The sequence below is a fragment of the Lobosporangium transversale genome, assembly GCF_002105155.1.
Source record: "Lobosporangium transversale strain NRRL 3116 chromosome Unknown BCR41scaffold_13, whole genome shotgun sequence".
NCBI classification, from domain to species: Eukaryota; Fungi; Mortierellomycota; class Mortierellomycetes; order Mortierellales; family Mortierellaceae; genus Lobosporangium; species Lobosporangium transversale.
Window position 1 is genome coordinate 207,637 of NW_019028991.1, and position 23,880 is coordinate 231,516.

A 23,880-nucleotide genomic window follows, 5' to 3' on the forward strand; every position below is an offset into this window, starting at 1 on the left:
TCGCTCCTTTCCTGAACTCAACAAGCCCATTAACCATCATCCCGGCGGTTTTCGAGAGATCCGAGACGATTGCACTTTTTCTTGACATCAAGCTTACTAACAAACTTACGGAAAACTTTTACAAAATTTTGCATGCGGCCTACTGAGCACCATGAGTTTGTTGACGCTTTTTTTTTTTTTTTTTCCTCCGCCGATAACCTGATAACAACATAACAATATATGCTCATAATAGAAAGTGGAAACACTATCTCTAACCATCGAGAAATAACGATTAAGATAATATCAACAACATGCTCGAACACCCGAACATATTTATCGTTGAGCGCGGTAAATATAAAAAACTTTTTTTACTCATTACATTATCTGATGTTAATATAAACACGAAATAAATAAAATAAAATAAAAAAGCATCAACAAAAACAGGAGGAAAAAACTCTGGCAACGAGGCCCAGATCATGGGCGCTAATCACATATTGACACAACACAAAGCTATATCACCGTTTCGAAAGCCCTTTCCATAGTCGAGTTTTGGGGAGATGATAATTACCCTCAAAACATTTTTTTTTTCCTTGATTGGTGTCACCTTGAGGTGCATGTTACCCACAGAACAGAGGAGCGGATTCGTTACATCCCGTGTGCACTTTTTCTGTTTCTCTGTCGCCACTCTCTTGATGATGCATGATAACTTGTCAATCTCGTGGACAGCAAACTTTAACATCATGTTTTTTGATTATCAAGTTGTTTAGACCCTGTTTGAAATGTAACATTTTTTATGCACCACAATATATACATTACAGTTCCTCCCTCGCGTGTTTATAAAAAATCCTCCTCTTGCCTTAAATTATGGTTCATTGGTGGGCCAATGATCATGTGGAGTCGCTTTGGTCAAACTTGCCGCTCTCAATCTTTTGATCAGTGCATTATCATTATCGCAACCCTGTGAATGTTGTTTATGTTTGTATGGATTATGTATTTGAGTAGCTGTCATTGGTTATCCGATTCATTGTTGATATTTGTCGCGCTATCCGTTGGGAACTAGGGAATTAAACTTGATTCAACTAACCTTAGCAAGGCATTGTTTACAGTTCAGGAACCCTTTCTTTTCTCTCTCTGTCTTGTTTTTTTATCGATACCAGACGCGACCCCTTGAGGCGTCCTATGTAATTTACTCAGGAAAGGACAAGGATTCACTTCATTTTTGTTATTTGTTATTTTCCTGCTCCAAAGAAAAAGTCCTTACCCCAAGTTTTGAGCCATGTTGTAACCCGCTTCGTTGGGCTATACCCATGACCATGGGGAGTTAACGCACATTGTAGGCGTCTTATACTATCATTTGCCATCCCTTTGTTATAAGCATTTTATTTTTTATTTTTTTTTATAAATACTTGACCGCTTGTCGCCAAAAACCCAAGCTCTTCACCGATTCAGCGGATCACACTCCTCAAACGCTTCCTTCGCCCTCACAACAATCCAAGCTTACAATATAAGCTACGACACGAGCCCTTTACGAATATACCCAAGCTCCACTCTTTCATCATGAAGACTATCGCTTTCTTTGCTGCCGCTTTGGCTTTTCTCTCGGCTATGACCGTCCAGGCCCACATTGGTATGAAAGTCCCCTGCGGTCGATACCACTCCGCTGCCGGCTGCCCTGCTCCTCCACCAGGCCAATCCATTGATTACGACATCAACTCCCCTATCGGCACCTACGATAACCCAGCCCGCCCTCTCTGCAAGGTAAGGACTCCATGTCCACTACAGTCGTGGCTCTGCATTAAGCATCATTAAAAAAAAAAAAAAAAAAAAAAAAAAAAAAAAGGACTCTGTACTCGACATTATGATCAACTCTCTAATATCTCGTTTGTATTGGCATATTGACCCCATTCAAAAAAAAAAAAAAAAAAAAAATCAGCACACCGTCCCATACACCAAGCGCACCGTCTATAATGCTGGTCAGACCATCAACACCGCCTACTCTGTTGGTGCTGCCCACGGAGGTGGACACTGCCAATGGGCCCTCTCTTATGACAACGGTCAGACATGGGTTGTCATCAAGACCGTCATTCGTGAATGCTTCAGAAACGCTGGCAACGAGTACTCTGTTCCTGTCCAGATCCCTTACGATGCTCCTTCTGGCAAGGCTACGTTTATGTGGTTGTGGAACAATGCTATCGGCAACCGTGAGTTATACTCCAACTGTGCTGACATTGAAATTAAAGGTACAAATGGTGGCAGCATTACTGGCGTTGCTCCTCTCATTGCCAACTATGGTCGCTCCTCTGTCTACCTTCCTGAATTCTCCACTGGCCCCGATGGTCGTGAGCACTTCGACAAGCGCAAGCCTGTGACTATCTATGTCTCGGCCAGTGTCTAATCTGTTTGATAGCTCCATAGTATCTAATGTGAGGTGAAAGGCTCTGTTTATAGCGTATACAAACCTATTATCTATATTATTATATTTAGTTTAACATAGCAAAGGAAAAATATAACTTCTTACCACAGCTCTATTACCTAAAGTTCGCTTTATGCACTGTAGTGCTGGATTGGTTACTTGATATGCCTCCGAAAAATGAACTTTTTTTTTTTTTTTTTTTGCCAGAGTTTTTTGTAGGATCCAAAGTGTCTTCATATTATACTCTTTTTTATTTTACATTCATGTAGCCTTAGTGACAATTGTAGGGTAGCGCGTGCTTGAGTTCAAATGAAAGGGTATAATCGATCCGATATTAAATGATAGATGTTGGCCATATATGATAGATCTATTTTAAGGACGTTACCGTTGACATCATAATCCTTTATAGGCCTTGATAATTTCGGTATCAATCTTTGTAAAGGTCGGTAGCCATACGCCGAGATAAACGCCAAACCGAGGAGTTACGAGGTAGGAAGGCATCGCGCGAGGTTCTCTGGAACGCCTGAGGCCCCATCGGTGGTTACTTGGGAAGAAATATTAATCAGATGAAAGAATGTTTTATTCATATTAGGATATCATATAGGTCAGGGCAATTGAAGTGTAATTGTTTGATATCAGAAACACTTCCACCTGGCAACTCAACAAGAGCTACTATAGCCAGCGGTCAAATAATGATGACATTTGCTCTTTCGTTGGAAACAAAGTTTAATTTTCAGTGTATACATAAATATATATACCATGTATATTCATGGAAAACATTTATATTATACAGACATGTACATATTTGTTTTCATGTATTGAAACCAGCCAGAGAAATTGCATATACCGATTTTGATGTATTACATTTTATTTAACGAGGCTTATCGTGCATAGTCTGCATGGGCATGGTTAGAAAGCCTTTCCTTCCTTTTCAAGGAGAACCTAGCGAGTAACCAGACAAAAAAATGGAGCATGACTACAATTACATTTTGGGAATTACATTTTAATGTACATAGGCTTCCTTTACCTTTGTAGACTAGCTTCTTCTCATGTACACTTCTTATAGAATCTCAATGGGAGGACGGTCATCATTCATAACACACTGACTCTAATGGGGATACTTAGTCCATGAATCAGTAGATCGGCAGATTGCATATAAATACCCCCTCCCTCCTTGACTTACAAAGCTTTATCTTCCTTCTTCACTCAATAAACGCAAAAACCAAAGGCAGCGCCTTCCAACCTCTCTACCCTAACTCTTCCACTATCTACGTCCCCTTCCAGCTTTTTACAAGCCTTTCATTAGCTCTCATCACTCTTTCTCACTCCCATCCTCATACCTTTTCACTTCTTTTCTCTTTCAATCATGATGCTCAAGAATTCTATCCTTGCTATAGCTGCTGCCTGCTTGACTGTCCTTTCAGTCGCTCCTTCCACTGAGGCCCATGCTAGTCTGTTGTACCCTTGTGCCCGCGGAAGCCCTCGTGCGGGCTGCCCTGCTCCTTCGAATGGCCAAGTGCTCGACTATGATCTTAACTCTCCTGTTAGCGTCCATAGCCATATAGATGCTCCTCTTTGCAAGCAGGCCATTCCCTCGGCCACTCGCACAACTTTGCGAGCCGGTAGCAACGTGGCGACCACTTACACTGTCGGTGCTTCCCATGGAGGCGGACACTGCCAGTGGGCGATTTCATACGACAATAAAAACTGGGTTGTGCTTAAGACGGTGCTCCGTGACTGCCTTAAAGGTATTGATGGCGGTGCTCCTTACTCTGTCTCGGTCCCAATTCCTAAGGATGCTCCCAACGGCAAGGCTACCTTCATGTGGTTGTGGAACAATGCCATCGGTAACCGTGAACTCTATTCAAACTGTGCTGATGTCACAATTACCGGTGGCAAGAACGGTGGCAAGCTCAAGGGTGTTGCTCCTCTGATTGCCAACTATGGCCCCTCCTCTCTCTTGATCCCTGAGTACCCATTTGGCGGTGACGACCAGAGCTCTGCATTCGCGAAACGCAAATCCATTACTATTACTGGTCCCAAGTCCGGCAGCTCTAAGAGCCAGCCTAGCAAGCCTAAGAACAAGTCCAGCGGGCCTAAGAGCAAGTCCAGCGGGCCTAAGAGTAAGTCCAGCAAGTCTAAGAGCAAGTCCAGCAAGTCTAAGAGCAAGCCCAACCAGCTTGAACAGCCTCCCTGCCCCTATGGCAAGCATTAGGATGTCAAAGCAGCGCTTCTTCAGCCGCTTTTAACGCCATGAAACTGCGAAACATTTCAATCATCTCTTGTTAGGCCAAAAAAAAAAAAAAAAAAAAAAGCTTTTATGATGAGCGATCCAAAGCAATTCACAAATAAGTTACCCCGGCTGGCCGCGGTGCTTTATTTCATGTCCTTTCCCTCCAAAAAATTAGAAAATGAGAACAATAAAGATTCATGATCGATAGTCTCTCTTATTATATTATATTTCTGTTGGAGATATGCTTGTTATCAATAAGTTCTGCATCGAGAACAATAACGGCTTTAATATAATTCAGTTAGGGTTAATGTGGGGTAATCAATTGCTTTCAACCAAGTAAGTTTTTTAAAAGGCAGTGATGAATGACTCGTGGAGGAGATGCAGAAGTAGATAGGAGATGACGAATTAAAATACCATGCGATTCCTACTGTATACGAGGCAGTATGAAGTAACCGTTTGTAAAGTATTTAAGGAGCGACGCGTCAGGCAACTGTTGCCAGACTCCAAATTGTTATGGTAATAGTCGGCTGTGGCTATGGTTGCGTATCAGCTCAAGCGAATTACAAAGGAGGAAAAAAAAAAAAAAAGAAGGCTAGAAGGAGTGGCTCTATGATTCGACGTGCCATCAATAGAGCTAATATTACCACAGCAATGTCAGTTCCAAAAGGTTGTAGCAGTACGCCGATTGAGGGATGGAGAAAGAAAAGTAGCGAAGGAGAGGGATGCTATACATACTACAAGCCATAGATACCATGGCACATCAAGGCAATGAAAAAAAAAAAAAAAAAAAAAAAAATGTATCGACGGAATCCACATTTTGTCAGTCAACAAAGGAAATAAATTAAATAGATAATTGCCACGGACTTGAGTTTGTCTATATTGTCTGGGCTCTGTTGTGGGGGACATCTACAACTTGTCGTAGGACTGTAACACAAACCAAGAGAAACCCAATACGTAAAATGAAGGATCAATATGCTTTTCATTATGTATGATCGTCTCCGTTGATAATCACTCCTCTGCTGGTAGATTAGACTAGACTTATTTGATCGACAAAGAATTGAGGATAATAATTAAATTGTTCCTGAAAAAGTGAAAAAGTGAATATGATCCCACAAGGGGCACAAGAGAGGAAGTCCAAACTCTTGTGCACCTTTAGAGAACAGAAAGAAAGAATGGGTCCTATAGTCTGTTCCACAATTTGTATCGTGGCCAAACCGCTTTGCTCGTGGTTTGCCTATCATCTTCCGGTAACCGCTCCAATACCCTGTTCTTTGGGGATTTATCCATGTAGCATATAGTTGTGCAAGTAAAAAGACGAGCGAAAGGACAAATAGGAGGAGAGAAGAAAAATCAAGACCGAACCAGCAGTCTCAACTATTTTATTATCGTTATGATTAATATTGGTTTGTCCTTTGATCCACTCTGGAAACATAAGGGATAACAATATTAAAATAAATAGATAATAAAGAAATGCCTATGCTATTTTACGATGAATATGATGTATGTTTTGAGCGTATTCTATGCATTATGCGAAGTGCTTGTTGTTGCTTAAGCATTAGTGGGCTGGGCGGCCTCGGTGATGGTGATAGTCTTGTATACAGTTCTGTACACAGTCTCGGCAGCGGCAGCAACAGGGCAGTCAGTGGGTATGGGCCTGGCAGTGGTGGTGGTGGGGGGATAGGGAGGAGTAGCAGTAGGCTTAGGAGGCTGGGTAGATTGGGTAGTGACAGGCTCAGGTGCAGGTCCATTGCCACCGGAGACACGAATGGTCACAGGCTTGCGCTTGTCAAAGTGCTCGCGACCATCGGGACCATTGGAGAACTCAGGGATATAGACAGAGGAGCTACCATAGTTGGCAATGAGAGGAGCAACGCCAGTAATGCTGCCACCATTAGTGCCTTTAATCTCAATGTCGGCGCAGTTGGAATACAGCTCACGGTTGCCGACAGCATTGTTCCACAACCACATAAACGTAACCTTGCCCGAAGGAGCGTTGGCTGGGATCTGCACAGGGACGGTGTAGTCAGGACCAGCGTTGCGGAGACAGTCGCGGATCAGGGTCTTGATGACAACCCAGGTCTTGCCCTCGTCATATGAAAGAGCCCACTGGCAGTGTCCGCCTCCATGAGGAGCGCCGACAGAGTAGGCAGTGTTGATGGTCTGACCAGCATTGTAGACGGTGCGCTTGGTATATGGGACAGTGTGCTTTTTTTTTTTTTTTTTTTTTTTTTTTTTAAAAAAAAAGGTGATGGCACAATCAAACCAGGAAATAGTCATGGATAAGCATACAGTACGCATTGCCATTTCGGCCATGTCATATGTTTGGATACAGGACCTTGATAGTGATCAAGATTAAACAATTACCTTGCAGAGAGGGAAGTTCTGAGAACCATGGGTACCAATAGGGGAATTAATGTTGTAGTCAATGGACTGGCCTGATGGAGGAGCGGGACAGCCAGCTGCAGGATGGTAGCGAGCGCATGGGGTCTTCATGCCAATGTGGGCCTGGACGGTCATGGCTGAGAGGCAAGCCAAAGCGGCAGCAAAGAGAGTGGTAGTCTTCATGATCATTTCTGTCGAGAGAAGAAGAGTGAGAAAGTAGGAAGAGAGGAGCTTTTTTTTCTTATTTGATATTTTCGTCAGAGTTTGCGTGAGGTTCGTATTGTCGTGTTCGTCGTAAGCTTGATTTGGTGTGAAAGTGGGAGAGGTGAGTGAGGAAGGAGACCGATGGTTTGATGATGAATTTCTTAGTAACAAGAAGCCAAGTATTTATACAATAACGACAGAAAAAAAAAAGATCGGATTATGAAAAGAGTAATTGCGTAAATTGTCTGGTCGGCCATGCCGCCCTCCATAGTTCGTGGGTATGGACCATCAGCAAAACTAGGGCAGGGATCTACTTTGCCCCTGGTGCAAGCAAGCAAGCGAGTGAGCAAGCGGACACAAAGAACAAAATAAAACACGGATACAGCACACCCTACAGTTTCCAGATCATGGTAGAATACATGGTACGTTCGAGAGATCACATTTCTGATATCGATCAAAAAATCATATTCAATTAAGAGGGAGGAGAGTAGAAAGGGTCCTCTTTGGGTGTAAATAAAGGCTCATCAAAAAAAACTTTTCTCCTAGTTCCACAGGAAGATCGCAGGATCACAGGAACATTTATGCATGGTAAATAATAATCGTAATAAAACAATATTAATACACTTATATTTCAATATTGGCAAGAATTACACAAACAGTTACGATAATGCACTGATTAGAGATCAGGGGCGACAAGTTTGACCCGACAACCCCCATCTGCATATTGACATATTTGCAATTAATGAGCTAATGAATATATTGGCGTTCTGTATGACAATGCAACTGCAAACACGCGGTGAACACGCGAGAGGGAAGAGGATGGGAAGGCAATGTCGTTTATTGTAATATGTCTGTACCTTAATAATATACATTTATTAATATTATCGCTAATATCTATTACATTTGCAATCAAAGAACGTAAAAAGAAGCACGTTGTCATCCGTCCTTATTTTTTTCGTTATTATCCGCAAGATGGTCAAGATCCCATGCATCGAACAAAGTGGCACAAACCAGAAATATAGGAAATATATTAGTATAAGAATATATACTTGAAAATATGCTTAAATCATTGCTGTCGAAGAAAGTTCCTTTTCTTTTTATTGGGCTGCCGAATAGAGCAGATGAAGCATTGAAGAATAAAGAAAAGGGCCTTGACTTTTACCTAGATTGAAGCAGCGCCGTTACAAAAATATATTTTACGATAACTAGTTTCAGAGGAGAAACAGCCGAGACAACTGCCACTACCGAAACCACCTTGGATCGGGTATCGATGCATCTATTATAAGACATATAGATACATTTCGTGGAGCTCGATATTACATAGTAACAAGGCTGTTTGATTACGTTGTGTTTGCGTCTTTTTCTTATCCACTCTGTCATTTATAACCAGAAGGCAAGCCATTGTCGAGGCTATGACAGCAGCTGCAGTAGTGAGATAATAAAAGAAAAAAGCAAGTAAAATAAAATATAAGGCTTGGTGGTCATTTCTTCTTCTGTTGTTCTATAGCCCCCGCGCAAATATAGTCTACAGTCATGATGGAGCATAGCACAGAGGGAGCGAGCAAAACAGTTCACATTTGCTATTCTTCTTCCTTTCTAGGACTTTGAAGAGAGGGTAGGGGAAGGGAGAGAGATACAGACATCGTGGGATAGCGCGGATTATCCTTTTCTTAATTTAAGCGCGATAGAATACACTACTTGTGGTGGAGAACAATCGCTGGAGTATACGGTGCATTACTTATAGTAAGAAGCCAGCAATAACACATGTACTTCAAATGGTTGGTGGCTAGACTCGCTGTGCTGTTTCTTAATGGGGTTGGCCATCCCATAAAAAGCATTGGGAAGTGAAGAAAGGCGAGCTTTTGCCATTACCAACAACGCCATCACATTAGCAGCAAAAGATTCATGGCTCGGCACATAGAGCTTTGAGGTTTTAATGTTAACTCTCAAATTGACGCACTACAAGGCAATAGACTCATTCGGGAGATCTTTGTAGAGTCAGTGCCTATGATGGTTTGAAAACATGTTATCTATTTGAGACGATCGAAAACTCAGGCGGACAGAGTAATCAATTAATGGTGAAGAGAATAATGGACCCATTATTACGACGTAGTAAGGTCAAAAGGCAGTTAGCAATATAACAATATTCCTAGACTATGTTGCTGTAGGACAAAGCTGTAGATCGCGATATGTTTTGATGACGAAACTTTATCATTTTGTAGATTTGGTTTCCGTTCTTCGGAAGCTTGTTAAATAATCTCAGGGCCGGAATAGATCAGGTAAATTTAGTCAAAAAAAAAAAGCCATGGGGAAAGGACCCGCAGACTTCAAGTGAATAAAAAGACATGTGTCAATTGAGGGGAAAATAGTCTTCTTTGTTAAGCGGAAGGGACATGATGAGGGTAAGGATTCGAGACATCGGCATGAGTGAGATATATTGTTGCCAGAGGATAGCAATTATCAAGTCCTTTGTGTATCATCGTACTCTCCGTGATAACAATACCAAGCCTTCAGATTATAGCAAAAAGGAGAAGAATGTTGCCTTGTAACCTAAAAGCAAATACGGCTTGGTGGCAACACATACAGTTTACGGAGCATGGCAGTTAGTGCCACAACCCATAAAACAGACCATGTGATAAGGACACTATGATCACCGGTTCAGAGTCCATTAACTTTTTTCTCTTTCTTTTCAGGTCAATGTAACCACTCCAGGCACTTCAAAAAAAAAAAAAAAAAAAAAAAAAGATACAGTGGAAGTAGGTGATCTAGCCACCAATAAGATGCTCGAATAAGCTTATTTGATTAGCAAGGTTGTTCCTGAGTTGCTCCTGACTGTTCCTGAAGGGAGAAACACAACCCTTCATGAGACGAAGGGTTTCAGGTTTCCCGCCAAATTTGTGTGACAAAAAAATATGTCCGAGAAAAAAGGACTATTTCCAACCGAAAAAAAATAATTTAGTGCTAGGGGTCATTAGCACACCACTTAGCCATTCTGATCTTGTCCACAAATTTTGCTTCATGTACTGGGCACTTTTCTGTCTACTTTGTTTGATTACATACTCAGTATTCATTCTCACATTCCATTGTTTCAAGTTCGTTCATGTTATCATAAAATTACAAGAAAGGCAAAAAAAAAAAAAAAAAAAAAAAAGAGAAGAGAAGGATAAAGAAGGATTAAGACTGAACCAGCAGTCTCTTAGTCACTTTATTATTGTTATTAGATTGTCACCTTTTGCTCTACTTTGAAAATACAAAAAAATCATGACAATAAAATAAAATAATAAAAAATATTCTATGCTAATGTATATGCAAATTTAAATAATAAATACAAAGACGCCTGCACTGCATATGTGAGCGAGTGTCGTGTGTTGTGTGTTGTGTGCTACATGCATTGTTGCATGCATTATGTTTGATGTTTGTTGTTACTTAAGCGTTAGTGGGCTGAGCGGCTCCGGTGACAGTGACAGTCTTGTATACAGTTTTGTACACAGTCTCAGCAGCTGCAGCAATGGGGCAGTCGGTAGGCTTAGGTCTGGCAGTGGTGATGGTGGGCTTAGGGGGTCGGGTAGTGACAGGCTCGGGTTCAGCAGGCCCATTGCCACCGGAGACACGAATGGTCACAGGCTTGCGCTTGTCAAAGTGCTCACGACCATCAGCACCAGTGGCAAATTCAGGAAGATAGACAGAGGAACTACCATAGTTGGCAATGAGAGGAGCAACGCCAGTAATGCTGCCACCATTTGTACCTTTAATTTCAATGTCAGCACAGTTGGAGTACAACTCACGGTTGCCGATAGCATTGTTCCATAACCACATAAACGTAGCCTTGCCAGAAGGAGCGTTGGCTGGGATCTGCACAGGGACGGTGTAGTCAGGACCAGCGTTGCGGAGACAGTCGCGGATCAGGGTCTTGATGACAACCCAGGTCTTGCCCTCGTCATATGAAAGAGCCCACTGGCAGTGTCCGCCTCCATGAGGAGCGCCGACAGAGTAGGCAGTGTTGATGGTCTGACCAGCATTGTAGACGGTGCGCTTGGTATATGGGACAGTGTGCTGTTTTTTTTGAGAGGAATGTAAATAAAATGCTTAGTATATGTATAATATAGTGTTTTCATTAACTCTGATTCATGTTTCCTCCGAGATTTATAAGTGAATTTGGTGGATCTTTACCTTGCATAGAGGGCGGGCCGCATTATCGGACGTGCCAATGGGGGCGTTGATGTCATAGTCAATGGACTGGCCTGATGGAGGAGCAGGACAGCCAGCTGCAGGATGGTAGCGAGCGCATGGGGTCTTCATGCCAACGTGGGCCTGGACGGTCATGGCTGAGAGGCAAGCCAAAGCGGCAGCAAAGAGAGTGGTAGTCTTCATGATCATTTTTGTAAACAGAGCGAGGAATGAGAGTGAGAGTAAAGCTTTTTCTATTTGTATCCGTGAGAATATGTGTGGAGTTCGTATGGCTACTTTGCTATAAGTTTAATGTAGAGGCGGAGGAGGTGAGCGAGGAAGAAGATCTGATGGTTTGATGATGAGCTTTCTGGTGGCAAGAGACTCAAGTATTTATACGAAGGGAAAAAAAAAAAAAAAAAAAAAAAAAAAAAAAAGAAGACTAGGGAATAAGAGAGTAAAGGAGCGAAATGCCCGATCGGTGTTAATACCCTAAGGCCAGAGATTTGGACCAACAAAGTGTGTTGCAATATGAAAACGAGGCTAAAGCAAGATTTGTTTCGTCTTGAAGCAATATAACATAACGAATAAGTTCAAGTGCAAATCCCTACCCTTTGCGGAGCTAAATAGAATGCATATTATATACATTCGAGAAATGAAATTAATGATATCGATGAGGAAAAACAATCTTGGCAGGAAGCAGAGAGACAGGGGAAGGAATGTGCGGTATGGTAGGAAAAGAGTATATAGGTATTTAGTACATGTAGAAAGGGTCCAAGGCTGTAAACAAAAGCTCACCGAAACTAGCTAATCAAAATCGACAATAACCAATAAAATGATTAGGCCATTATGTTACATCAGTGAACATGCAACATACAGATTTTTTTTTTTTTTTTTTTTTTTTGATGGTTCCATGGGTATATTGTAACATCGGCAAAGTTTAACTTGTCAAACAACAAAACACACGTTATTATACCAACCTTTGCTAATGTCCATAAAATGATCAAGATATATTGTATAAAGCAAGGCAGAGCGACAGAGAGGGCTATACAGGTTGCAACATATCAGGACAGTCTCATAAAGAAATCGAAAAAGGGTGTTGACTGGTCCCCTAAGTATCATAGCAGTATGTGCAATATATACGCCATGTCGTCCTTAGTCGTCGTTAGGATGCCTATTTGGTGGGTCTAAATCATATCAGTGAAGTTAAATCTCCTAAGTCTCTGCTACATCTAAGTGTTAACCGACCAATGAGATGGGTACAAATTAATGAGAATAGTCCAGCAATATGAACTTGACCATCCGAAAGCTCTGGTATGATGGACGTATACTTCAGCAATATTTTGAACAAACACACTGACTGTAATAATTAGAAAATCAGGATGTGATTGACAGTTAATTTGCAGTCATCGAGCGAGAAATATGGCAATTTATCAGAAGAAATTAACAATTAATTTTTGCTTGTGTTACAAAGACCCCATGCACATTACATTATAGTTTAGGGAACCGGTCAACACCCTTTTTCGATTTCTTTATGAGACTGTCCTGATATGTTGCAACCTGTATAGCCCTCTCTGTCGCTCTGCCTTGCTTTATACAATATATCTTGATCATTTTATGGACATTAGCAAAGGTTGGTATAATAACGTGTGTTTTGTTGTTTGACAAGTTAAACTTTGCCGATGTTACAATATACCCATGGAACCATCAAAAAAAAAAAAAAAAAAAAAAAATCTGTATGTTGCATGTTCACTGATGTAACATAATGGCCTAATCATTTTATTGGTTATTGTCGATTTTGATTAGCTAGTTTCGGTGAGCTTTTGTTTACAGCCTTGGACCCTTTCTACATGTACTAAATACCTATATACTCTTTTCCTACCATACCGCACATTCCTTCCCCTGTCTCTCTGCTTCCTGCCAAGATTGTTTTTCCTCATCGATATCATTAATTTCATTTCTCGAATGTATATAATATGCATTCTATTTAGCTCCGCAAAGGGTAGGGATTTGCACTTGAACTTATTCGTTATGTTATATTGCTTCAAGACGAAACAAATCTTGCTTTAGCCTCGTTTTCATATTGCAACACACTTTGTTGGTCCAAATCTCTGGCCTTAGGGTATTAACACCGATCGGGCATTTCGCTCCTTTACTCTCTTATTCCCTAGTCTTCTTTTTTTTTTTTTTTTTTTTTTTTTTTTTTCCCTTCGTATAAATACTTGAGTCTCTTGCCACCAGAAAGCTCATCATCAAACCATCAGATCTTCTTCCTCGCTCACCTCCTCCGCCTCTACATTAAACTTATAGCAAAGTAGCCATACGAACTCCACACATATTCTCACGGATACAAATAGAAAAAGCTTTACTCTCACTCTCATTCCTCGCTCTGTTTACAAAAATGATCATGAAGACTACCACTCTCTTTGCTGCCGCTTTGGCTTGCCTCTCAGCCATGACCGTCCAGGCCCACGTTGGCATGAAGACCCCATGCGCTCGCTACCATCCTGCAGCTGGCTGTCCTGCTCCTCCATCAGGCCAGTCCATTGACTATGACATCAACGCCCCCATTGGCACGTCCGATAATGCGGCCCGCCCTCTATGCAAGGTAAAGATCCACCAAATTCACTTATAAATCTCGGAGGAAACATGAATCAGAGTTAATGAAAACACTATATTATACATATACTAAGCATTTTATTTACATTCCTCTCAAAAAAAACAGCACACTGTCCCATATACCAAGCGCACCGTCTACAATGCTGGTCAGACCATCAACACTGCCTACTCTGTCGGCGCTCCTCATGGAGGCGGACACTGCCAGTGGGCTCTTTCATATGACGAGGGCAAGACCTGGGTTGTCATCAAGACCCTGATCCGCGACTGTCTCCGCAACGCTGGTCCTGACTACACCGTCCCTGTGCAGATCCCAGCCAACGCTCCTTCTGGCAAGGCTACGTTTATGTGGTTATGGAACAATGCTATCGGCAACCGTGAGTTGTACTCCAACTGTGCTGACATTGAAATTAAAGGTACAAATGGTGGCAGCATTACTGGCGTTGCTCCTCTCATTGCCAACTATGGTAGTTCCTCTGTCTATCTTCCTGAATTTGCCACTGGTGCTGATGGTCGTGAGCACTTTGACAAGCGCAAGCCTGTGACCATTCGTGTCTCCGGTGGCAATGGGCCTGCTGAACCCGAGCCTGTCACTACCCGACCCCCTAAGCCCACCATCACCACTGCCAGACCTAAGCCTACCGACTGCCCCATTGCTGCAGCTGCTGAGACTGTGTACAAAACTGTATACAAGACTGTCACTGTCACCGGAGCCGCTCAGCCCACTAACGCTTAAGTAACAACAAACATCAAACATAATGCATGCAACAATGCATGTAGCACACAACACACAACACACGACACTCGCTCACATATGCAGTGCAGGCGTCTTTGTATTTATTATTTAAATTTGCATATACATTAGCATAGAATATTTTTTATTATTTTATTTTATTGTCATGATTTTTTTGTATTTTCAAAGTAGAGCAAAAGGTGACAATCTAATAACAATAATAAAGTGACTAAGAGACTGCTGGTTCAGTCTTAATCCTTCTTTATCCTTCTCTTCTCTTTTTTTTTTTTTTTTTTTTTTTTGCCTTTCTTGTAATTTTATGATAACATGAACGAACTTGAAACAATGGAATGTGAGAATGAATACTGAGTATGTAATCAAACAAAGTAGACAGAAAAGTGCCCAGTACATGAAGCAAAATTTGTGGACAAGATCAGAATGGCTAAGTGGTGTGCTAATGACCCCTAGCACTAAATTATTTTTTTTCGGTTGGAAATAGTCCTTTTTTCTCGGACATATTTTTTTGTCACACAAATTTGGCGGGAAACCTGAAACCCTTCGTCTCATGAAGGGTTGTGTTTCTCCCTTCAGGAACAGTCAGGAGCAACTCAGGAACAACCTTGCTAATCAAATAAGCTTATTCGAGCATCTTATTGGTGGCTAGATCACCTACTTCCACTGTATCTTTTTTTTTTTTTTTTTTTTTTTTTGAAGTGCCTGGAGTGGTTACATTGACCTGAAAAGAAAGAGAAAAAAGTTAATGGACTCTGAACCGGTGATCATAGTGTCCTTATCACATGGTCTGTTTTATGGGTTGTGGCACTAACTGCCATGCTCCGTAAACTGTATGTGTTGCCACCAAGCCGTATTTGCTTTTAGGTTACAAGGCAACATTCTTCTCCTTTTTGCTATAATCTGAAGGCTTGGTATTGTTATCACGGAGAGTACGATGATACACAAAGGACTTGATAATTGCTATCCTCTGGCAACAATATATCTCACTCATGCCGATGTCTCGAATCCTTACCCTCATCATGTCCCTTCCGCTTAACAAAGAAGACTATTTTCCCCTCAATTGACACATGTCTTTTTATTCACTTGAAGTCTGCGGGTCCTTTCCCCATGGCTTTTTTTTTTTGACTAAATTTACCTGATCTATTCCGGCCCTGAGATTATTTAACAAGCTTCCGAAGAACGGAAACCAAATCTACAAAATGATAAAGTTTCGTCATCAAAACATATCGCGATCTACAGCTTTGTCCTACAGCAACATAGTCTAGGAATATTGTTATATTGCTAACTGCCTTTTGACCTTACTACGTCGTAATAATGGGTCCATTATTCTCTTCACCATTAATTGATTACTCTGTCCGCCTGAGTTTTCGATCGTCTCAAATAGATAACATGTTTTCAAACCATCATAGGCACTGACTCTACAAAGATCTCCCGAATGAGTCTATTGCCTTGTAGTGCGTCAATTTGAGAGTTAACATTAAAACCTCAAAGCTCTATGTGCCGAGCCATGAATCTTTTGCTGCTAATGTGATGGCGTTGTTGGTAATGGCAAAAGCTCGCCTTTCTTCACTTCCCAATGCTTTTTATGGGATGGCCAACCCCATTAAGAAACAGCACAGCGAGTCTAGCCACCAACCATTTGAAGTACATGTGTTATTGCTGGCTTCTTACTATAAGTAATGCACCGTATACTCCAGCGATTGTTCTCCACCACAAGTAGTGTATTCTATCGCGCTTAAATTAAGAAAAGGATAATCCGCGCTATCCCACGATGTCTGTATCTCTCTCCCTTCCCCTACCCTCTCTTCAAAGTCCTAGAAAGGAAGAAGAATAGCAAATGTGAACTGTTTTGCTCGCTCCCTCTGTGCTATGCTCCATCATGACTGTAGACTATATTTGCGCGGGGGCTATAGAACAACAGAAGAAGAAATGACCACCAAGCCTTATATTTTATTTTACTTGCTTTTTTCTTTTATTATCTCACTACTGCAGCTGCTGTCATAGCCTCGACAATGGCTTGCCTTCTGGTTATAAATGACAGAGTGGATAAGAAAAAGACGCAAACACAACGTAATCAAACAGCCTTGTTACTATGTAATATCGAGCTCCACGAAATGTATCTATATGTCTTATAATAGATGCATCGATACCCGATCCAAGGTGGTTTCGGTAGTGGCAGTTGTCTCGGCTGTTTCTCCTCTGAAACTAGTTATCGTAAAATATATTTTTGTAACGGCGCTGCTTCAATCTAGGTAAAAGTCAAGGCCCTTTTCTTTATTCTTCAATGCTTCATCTGCTCTATTCGGCAGCCCAATAAAAAGAAAAGGAACTTTCTTCGACAGCAATGATTTAAGCATATTTTCAAGTATATATTCTTATACTAATATATTTCCTATATTTCTGGTTTGTGCCACTTTGTTCGATGCATGGGATCTTGACCATCTTGCGGATAATAACGAAAAAAATAAGGACGGATGACAACGTGCTTCTTTTTACGTTCTTTGATTGCAAATGTAATAGATATTAGCGATAATATTAATAAATGTATATTATTAAGGTACAGACATATTACAATAAACGACATTGCCTTCCCATCCTCTTCCCTCTCGCGTGTTCACCGCGTGTTTGCAGTTGCATTGTCATACAGAACGCCAATATATTCATTAGCTCATTAATTGCAAATATGTCAATATGCAGATGGGGGTTGTCGGGTCAAACTTGTCGCCCCTGATCTCTAATCAGTGCATTATCGTAACTGTTTGTGTAATTCTTGCCAATATTGAAATATAAGTGTATTAATATTGTTTTATTACGATTATTATTTACCATGCATAAATGTTCCTGTGATCCTGCGATCTTCCTGTGGAACTAGGAGAAAAGTTTTTTTTGATGAGCCTTTATTTACACCCAAAGAGGACCCTTTCTACTCTCCTCCCTCTTAATTGAATATGATTTTTTGATCGATATCAGAAATGTGATCTCTCGAACGTACCATGTATTCTACCATGATCTGGAAACTGTAGGGTGTGCTGTATCCGTGTTTTATTTTGTTCTTTGTGTCCGCTTGCTCACTCGCTTGCTTGCTTGCACCAGGGGCAAAGTAGATCCCTGCCCTAGTTTTGCTGATGGTCCATACCCACGAACTATGGAGGGCGGCATGGCCGACCAGACAATTTACGCAATTACTCTTTTCATAATCCGATCTTTTTTTTTTCTGTCGTTATTGTATAAATACTTGGCTTCTTGTTACTAAGAAATTCATCATCAAACCATCGGTCTCCTTCCTCACTCACCTCTCCCACTTTCACACCAAATCAAGCTTACGACGAACACGACAATACGAACCTCACGCAAACTCTGACGAAAATATCAAATAAGAAAAAAAAGCTCCTCTCTTCCTACTTTCTCACTCTTCTTCTCTCGACAGAAATGATCATGAAGACTACCACTCTCTTTGCTGCCGCTTTGGCTTGCCTCTCAGCCATGACCGTCCAGGCCCACATTGGCATGAAGACCCCATGCGCTCGCTACCATCCTGCAGCTGGCTGTCCCGCTCCTCCATCAGGCCAGTCCATTGACTACAACATTAATTCCCCTATTGGTACCCATGGTTCTCAGAACTTCCCTCTCTGCAAGGTAATTGTTTAATCTTGATCACTATCAAGGTCCTGTATCCAAACATATGACATGGCCGAAATGGCAATGCGTACTGTATGCTTATCCATGACTATTTCCTGGTTTGATTGTGCCATCACCTTTTTTTTTAAAAAAAAAAAAAAAAAAAAAAAAAAAAAGCACACTGTCCCATATACCAAGCGCACCGTCTACAATGCTGGTCAGACCATCAACACTGCCTACTCTGTCGGCGCTCCTCATGGAGGCGGACACTGCCAGTGGGCTCTTTCATATGACGAGGGCAAGACCTGGGTTGTCATCAAGACCCTGATCCGCGACTGTCTCCGCAACGCTGGTCCTGACTACACCGTCCCTGTGCAGATCCCAGCCAACGCTCCTTCGGGCAAGGTTACGTTTATGTGGTTGTGGAACAATGCTGTCGGCAACCGTGAGCTGTATTCCAACTGCGCCGACATTGAGATTAAAGGCACTAATGGTGGCAGCATTACTGGCGTTGCTCCTCTCATTGCCAACTATGGTAGCTCCTCTGTCTATATCCCTGAGTTCTCCAATGGTCCCGATGGTCGCGAGCACTTTGACAAGCGCAAGCCTGTGACCATTCGTGTCTCCGGTGGCAATGGACCTGCACCTGAGCCTGTCACTACCCAATCTACCCAGCCTCCTAAGCCTACTGCTACTCCTCCCTATCCCCCCACCACCACCACTGCCAGGCCCATACCCACTGACTGCCCTGTTGCTGCCGCTGCCGAGACTGTGTACAGAACTGTATACAAGACTATCACCATCACCGAGGCCGCCCAGCCCACTAATGCTTAAGCAACAACAAGCACTTCGCATAATGCATAGAATACGCTCAAAACATACATCATATTCATCGTAAAATAGCATAGGCATTTCTTTATTATCTATTTATTTTAATATTGTTATCCCTTATGTTTCCAGAGTGGATCAAAGGACAAACCAATATTAATCATAACGATAATAAAATAGTTGAGACTGCTGGTTCGGTCTTGATTTTTCTTCTCTCCTCCTATTTGTCCTTTCGCTCGTCTTTTTACTTGCACAACTATATGCTACATGGATAAATCCCCAAAGAACAGGGTATTGGAGCGGTTACCGGAAGATGATAGGCAAACCACGAGCAAAGCGGTTTGGCCACGATACAAATTGTGGAACAGACTATAGGACCCATTCTTTCTTTCTGTTCTCTAAAGGTGCACAAGAGTTTGGACTTCCTCTCTTGTGCCCCTTGTGGGATCATATTCACTTTTTCACTTTTTCAGGAACAATTTAATTATTATCCTCAATTCTTTGTCGATCAAATAAGTCTAGTCTAATCTACCAGCAGAGGAGTGATTATCAACGGAGACGATCATACATAATGAAAAGCATATTGATCCTTCATTTTACGTATTGGGTTTCTCTTGGTTTGTGTTACAGTCCTACGACAAGTTGTAGATGTCCCCCACAACAGAGCCCAGACAATATAGACAAACTCAAGTCCGTGGCAATTATCTATTTAATTTATTTCCTTTGTTGACTGACAAAATGTGGATTCCGTCGATACATTTTTTTTTTTTTTTTTTTTTTTTTCATTGCCTTGATGTGCCATGGTATCTATGGCTTGTAGTATGTATAGCATCCCTCTCCTTCGCTACTTTTCTTTCTCCATCCCTCAATCGGCGTACTGCTACAACCTTTTGGAACTGACATTGCTGTGGTAATATTAGCTCTATTGATGGCACGTCGAATCATAGAGCTCTTCAGATTCGCCACTCCTTCTAGCCTTCTTTTTTTTTTTTTTTTTTTTTTTCATAATCGTTCGATAAATAATAATAATAATAATAAGAGGAGGCTGGATAGTTCAGCACTTGCCCCCTGTAGTTTAGTAAATTGTGTAAGAGAGGCAAAGTTTCACACCGGATTTGTGTATAGTTTGATCTGATTTATTTCCCGTATGCAGGGCTGGTGGGTAAAAGCCATTTGTACTCGGGAAATCAAAGGTGCTGTTGTTTGCATTTCATCTGGGATTTTCTTTGAAACAAAAAATGCCACAATCAATTTTTCCACATTAATCCTTGCTTAAGTTGCATTAGCACTTTCATTCTTTGTGCGCTTGGAAAAAACAAACACTGACCATCAGAGACGTGGGTTTCCATTCCAGCAGATAAACAAAGAATCGTTCTTATGTTCACAATACAGTTTTATTATATACACTTATAAACTTTGTGAGAGAATGTAAAAATGTAGTAGGAAGGCTTGAGATTGTATGTCAATAAAAGCACCGCGGCCTGCCGAGGAGATACTCTTGTCTCAGCCATCTTGTTTTACGCGTTGCCTGCGCATGTTAATGGTACAAATTGAGATTTTGACGATTTGAATGTTCATAATGTTCTTATTAATGAGGATGGTTGGAGGGTATGTTGGTTTTTCTTTCCTTCTTTTTTTTTTTTTTAGTTCTTGGGACCGCTAATTGTGATAGGTTTGCGCTTAGCGAACTCGGATCGCTTGTCATCACCCCCAAATCCGAACTCAGGAATAAGTGGGCTTTGGCCATAGTTGGCAATTAAAGGAGCAACACCCTTGAGCTTGCCGCCGTTGGAGCCACCGGTGATTATAATATCAGCACAGTTGGAGTAGAGCTCACGGTTACCGACGGCATTGTTCCACAACCACATAAAGGTAGCCTTGCCATTAGGAGCATTCTTAGGGATTGGGACTGAGACAGAGTAGTCACCACCACCGGCGGCACCCTTGAGGCAATCACCTTCCTTGGTATAAAGTACGACCCAGTTTTTATTGTCGTATGAAAGGGCCCACTGGCAGTGCCCACCACCGTGAGAGGCACCAATAGAGTAGGTAGTCCTCAATTTCGAGCCGGCCTTCACCGTCGTGCGAGTGGCCGAGGGAGCTGTCTGTTTGCACAGAGGAGCATTCTTGCTGCCATGGACACCAATGGGAGCGTTGAGATCATAGTCTATCACTTGACCCTTGGAAGGGGGAGGGCAGCCCGCACGAGGGCTTCCACGGGCGCAGGGACGCAACAAACCAACGTGGGCCTCAGTAGAGGGAGCGACGGAGAGGACGGTCAAGCAGGCGACAGCCATAGCAAGGATGGAGCTCTTGAACATCATAGTTGAAAGAAGAGAGGAAAGAATATGCTTGATTGTGGGAGTTGAGGGAGCGCAAAGAGGAATAAGAAAGGCTTGTAAAAAGCTGGAAGTGAGGGCTAGTGAATAGCGGAAGGGTGAAGAATGAAGGCTTTGCCTTGGTTTTTGAGTTTGCTGAGTGAAGAATAAAGATAAAAACTTTGACGAGCAGGGGGAAAGAGAGGTATTTATATGCGATCTGTCGATTTATGGAGTTGACAATTTCATTGTCATGCCCTGAATGCTCTCTTGCCATGCGCTCAGTCTCTGTGGTACAGTCTACAACAAAAATCTTGCCTAAGCGTCGACAAGCATCGATTGGTCACAAAAATTTGCCCTTGCAGCGATGTCAATTTACATGTAATTGCAGATCTTCCAAGCGCTTTGTCTTGCCAATAAAACAAACGGTTTTGTTGACTTAATCTCCCGTAGACTCTTAAAAATTAGGCCCGTAATGCAATTTTTCACAGATTTGATAACAAATACCAAAGGTTACTAAATAGAGGATTCTCAAACAAATCTTGCCCCCTTTTTTCTTTCAAAATGAAATAAAAAGAAAAAAAAATTTAAAGTCAGGTCAGGGACCACAAAACATAAAACGGCTTAAACATTTAGCTCTGGCGGGATGAGAAAATCCCCCTAGGCCCGTCCGCTCTAGCTTCCTTTTTTCCAAGCCATGTGGAGAGTGACAGAAACCTTGGCAAGTAGATAGACCGCAACAAGGTATAGACTGTAACATGGATGGAAAGGTGTCAATAGAGATGAGCTACGGAGAAATAATAGAAAGCACGTCTAGCACCAAAAAAGTCTCGGGTAGAAGGCTAGGGGACAGTTCTATAGACAAAAAAGTAAAAAGAAAGAGAGTAAGGAAAGCAGGGGAAAATAATTTTTTCACGTTTCAATCAATTAAAGAAAAATGACATAGAATAATGGTACTAATTTCCTCGTGTCTTATTGCCATGCCTGACCGCACAAGTTTGTACCTGTAAGAATCATCTACAGTAACAGGGTAAACAGGCTCATTTGCAGCTATAACCTACTTCTTCCTCCCAAAGTGATGGCAGGCTAGGTCAATCAATGACACTGTAAACTTTACAATCTGGAAATCATTCTGCAACATGCCTTAATGTTTTGAACAGGGGTCGGTATGTACAGATTTGCATACCAGAAGCTTCTGTCGAGTATCGAAGCACCATCTTTCATTGCTCGGCAATGCACGGTATATACATTGTTCAACTATTGACCTCTACGCTTGACACATTCAAATGCGCTGAGCTGAGTTGATATTGATATTTGGGACAATAAAAAATCTCTTTATTACAATTTTCTTTGTCTCAAGCTTCATAATCCATAAAAGATGTCGAGAGCATTATTGGGCTCCAAAAGTCCAGGTTCGTTTTCTAATGCTGAGGTAAACCAAATGGCTCTCGAAGCCTCCAGCCACTTATGATACACGTGATTTTTTTTTTGTAGCATTACAAAGCATCACAAATCTATTTGAGCCAAGACTTTTTCTAGTTAGAATGATAGATTGGCTAGAGATGATAGGCTATTACAACCTTTGTGACTGATATTACCTCTATAGTGTTATCTTAAAGGCACTGCGATCCCATTGATTTGTAACGACAATTATCCTACTGTTGGCTATAAGTCAATACCACTTTCCTACTAATGATCTCGCCTTTTTTCTTTGCCTGCTCAAGGATTTCACTCATGAATTCTACGAGAGCATGCTACATGGCAAAATTGACTATGGTCAAAAAAGACTATAGTCCATTAGAGAACTTTTATATAAAATTATATATCTCGAACTATGATCTTGTATGGGTTTCAGTCCCTGATGAACTCAGAGATCTTAGTAGAAGAGATAGTACTATCTTAATTCTATCGAAAATTTATTGCTATACCTTTCAGGCTTGTTCCCGTTTACTTGACACTACTGAACTGTTTAGGAAGACAAGAGAAGTGAAAGGGATATTGTAAGAGAGAAGGTAATCATAAACGAGTGATTGTAGAATAAGAGAAAATGACCTATTCAAAACACTAAGAGATGTGTATCATCTGTGTGTCAGTAGAGCATTTTTCACTTAGGCTACACATCTACACAGGTAGTTATAGCTCTAGTAAACCAAAAGAAGTCGAACCCTGTTTTCTGTCCACAACAGCTTTCAATATGCATGCTACATGCTTGTGCAACAATCAAAAGATTCCTTTTCATTTACGAAAAATTAGTCCCAGTGAGGCAGGAATTAAATGTATTTTCTTATATGAGATTGTTAGAATAGAAATAAATAAAGAAAAGACCTCGTGCTCACACTTTTCTTGATCATCAGCTCTTGGATCTCGATTGGAC

The 23,880-nt window shown here is 41.5% G+C and overlaps 7 protein-coding genes across 7 annotated transcripts; 4 read left to right on the forward strand and 3 right to left on the reverse strand.

Annotated features, from left to right (window-relative positions):
* Positions 1-1,536: 1,536 nt before the first annotated feature.
* On the forward strand, positions 1,537-2,374 carry BCR41DRAFT_404514 (hypothetical protein; the record flags this gene model as incomplete). Its single annotated transcript, XM_022029369.1, has 2 exons — positions 1,537-1,737; positions 1,913-2,374. 2 exons carry the CDS (start codon positions 1,537-1,539, stop codon positions 2,372-2,374), a joined length of 663 nt encoding a protein of 220 aa, XP_021882528.1.
* A 1,450-nt stretch (positions 2,375-3,824) lies between these two features.
* BCR41DRAFT_286931 (hypothetical protein) lies at positions 3,825-4,334 on the forward strand (the record flags this gene model as incomplete). The annotated part of the gene is made up of 1 exon (XM_022020287.1): positions 3,825-4,334. A coding segment is annotated over one exon (510 nt), but the record flags the coding sequence as incomplete, so codon positions are not given.
* Positions 4,335-5,999: 1,665 nt separating this feature from the next.
* On the reverse strand, positions 6,000-7,352 carry BCR41DRAFT_421113 (hypothetical protein). Its single transcript, XM_022029983.1, has 2 exons — positions 6,990-7,352; positions 6,000-6,830 (listed from the first exon to the last, which is right to left on the reverse strand). Exons 1-2 carry the CDS (start codon positions 7,194-7,196, stop codon positions 6,174-6,176), a joined length of 864 nt encoding a protein of 287 aa, XP_021882530.1. The 5' UTR covers positions 7,197-7,352; the 3' UTR covers positions 6,000-6,173.
* A 3,045-nt stretch (positions 7,353-10,397) lies between these two features.
* Positions 10,398-11,730, reverse strand: BCR41DRAFT_421114 (hypothetical protein). Its single transcript, XM_022029984.1, has 2 exons — positions 11,382-11,730; positions 10,398-11,264 (listed from the first exon to the last, which is right to left on the reverse strand). The coding sequence occupies exons 1-2, from the start codon at positions 11,586-11,588 to the stop codon at positions 10,638-10,640; spliced, it is 834 nt and encodes a 277-aa protein (XP_021882531.1). The 5' UTR covers positions 11,589-11,730; the 3' UTR covers positions 10,398-10,637.
* A 1,907-nt stretch (positions 11,731-13,637) lies between these two features.
* BCR41DRAFT_421115 (hypothetical protein) lies at positions 13,638-14,970 on the forward strand. The gene is made up of 2 exons (XM_022029985.1): positions 13,638-13,986; positions 14,104-14,970. The coding sequence occupies exons 1-2, from the start codon at positions 13,780-13,782 to the stop codon at positions 14,728-14,730; spliced, it is 834 nt and encodes a 277-aa protein (XP_021882532.1). The 5' UTR covers positions 13,638-13,779; the 3' UTR covers positions 14,731-14,970.
* Positions 14,971-18,015: 3,045 nt separating this feature from the next.
* On the forward strand, positions 18,016-19,368 carry BCR41DRAFT_385582 (hypothetical protein). Its single transcript, XM_022027684.1, has 2 exons — positions 18,016-18,378; positions 18,538-19,368. The coding sequence occupies exons 1-2, from the start codon at positions 18,172-18,174 to the stop codon at positions 19,192-19,194; spliced, it is 864 nt and encodes a 287-aa protein (XP_021882533.1). The 5' UTR covers positions 18,016-18,171; the 3' UTR covers positions 19,195-19,368.
* A 1,211-nt stretch (positions 19,369-20,579) lies between these two features.
* Positions 20,580-21,667, reverse strand: BCR41DRAFT_351103 (hypothetical protein). Its single transcript, XM_022023737.1, has one exon. It carries the CDS (start codon positions 21,510-21,512, stop codon positions 20,832-20,834), a length of 681 nt encoding a protein of 226 aa, XP_021882534.1. The 5' UTR covers positions 21,513-21,667; the 3' UTR covers positions 20,580-20,831.
* Positions 21,668-23,880: the final 2,213 nt, after the last annotated feature.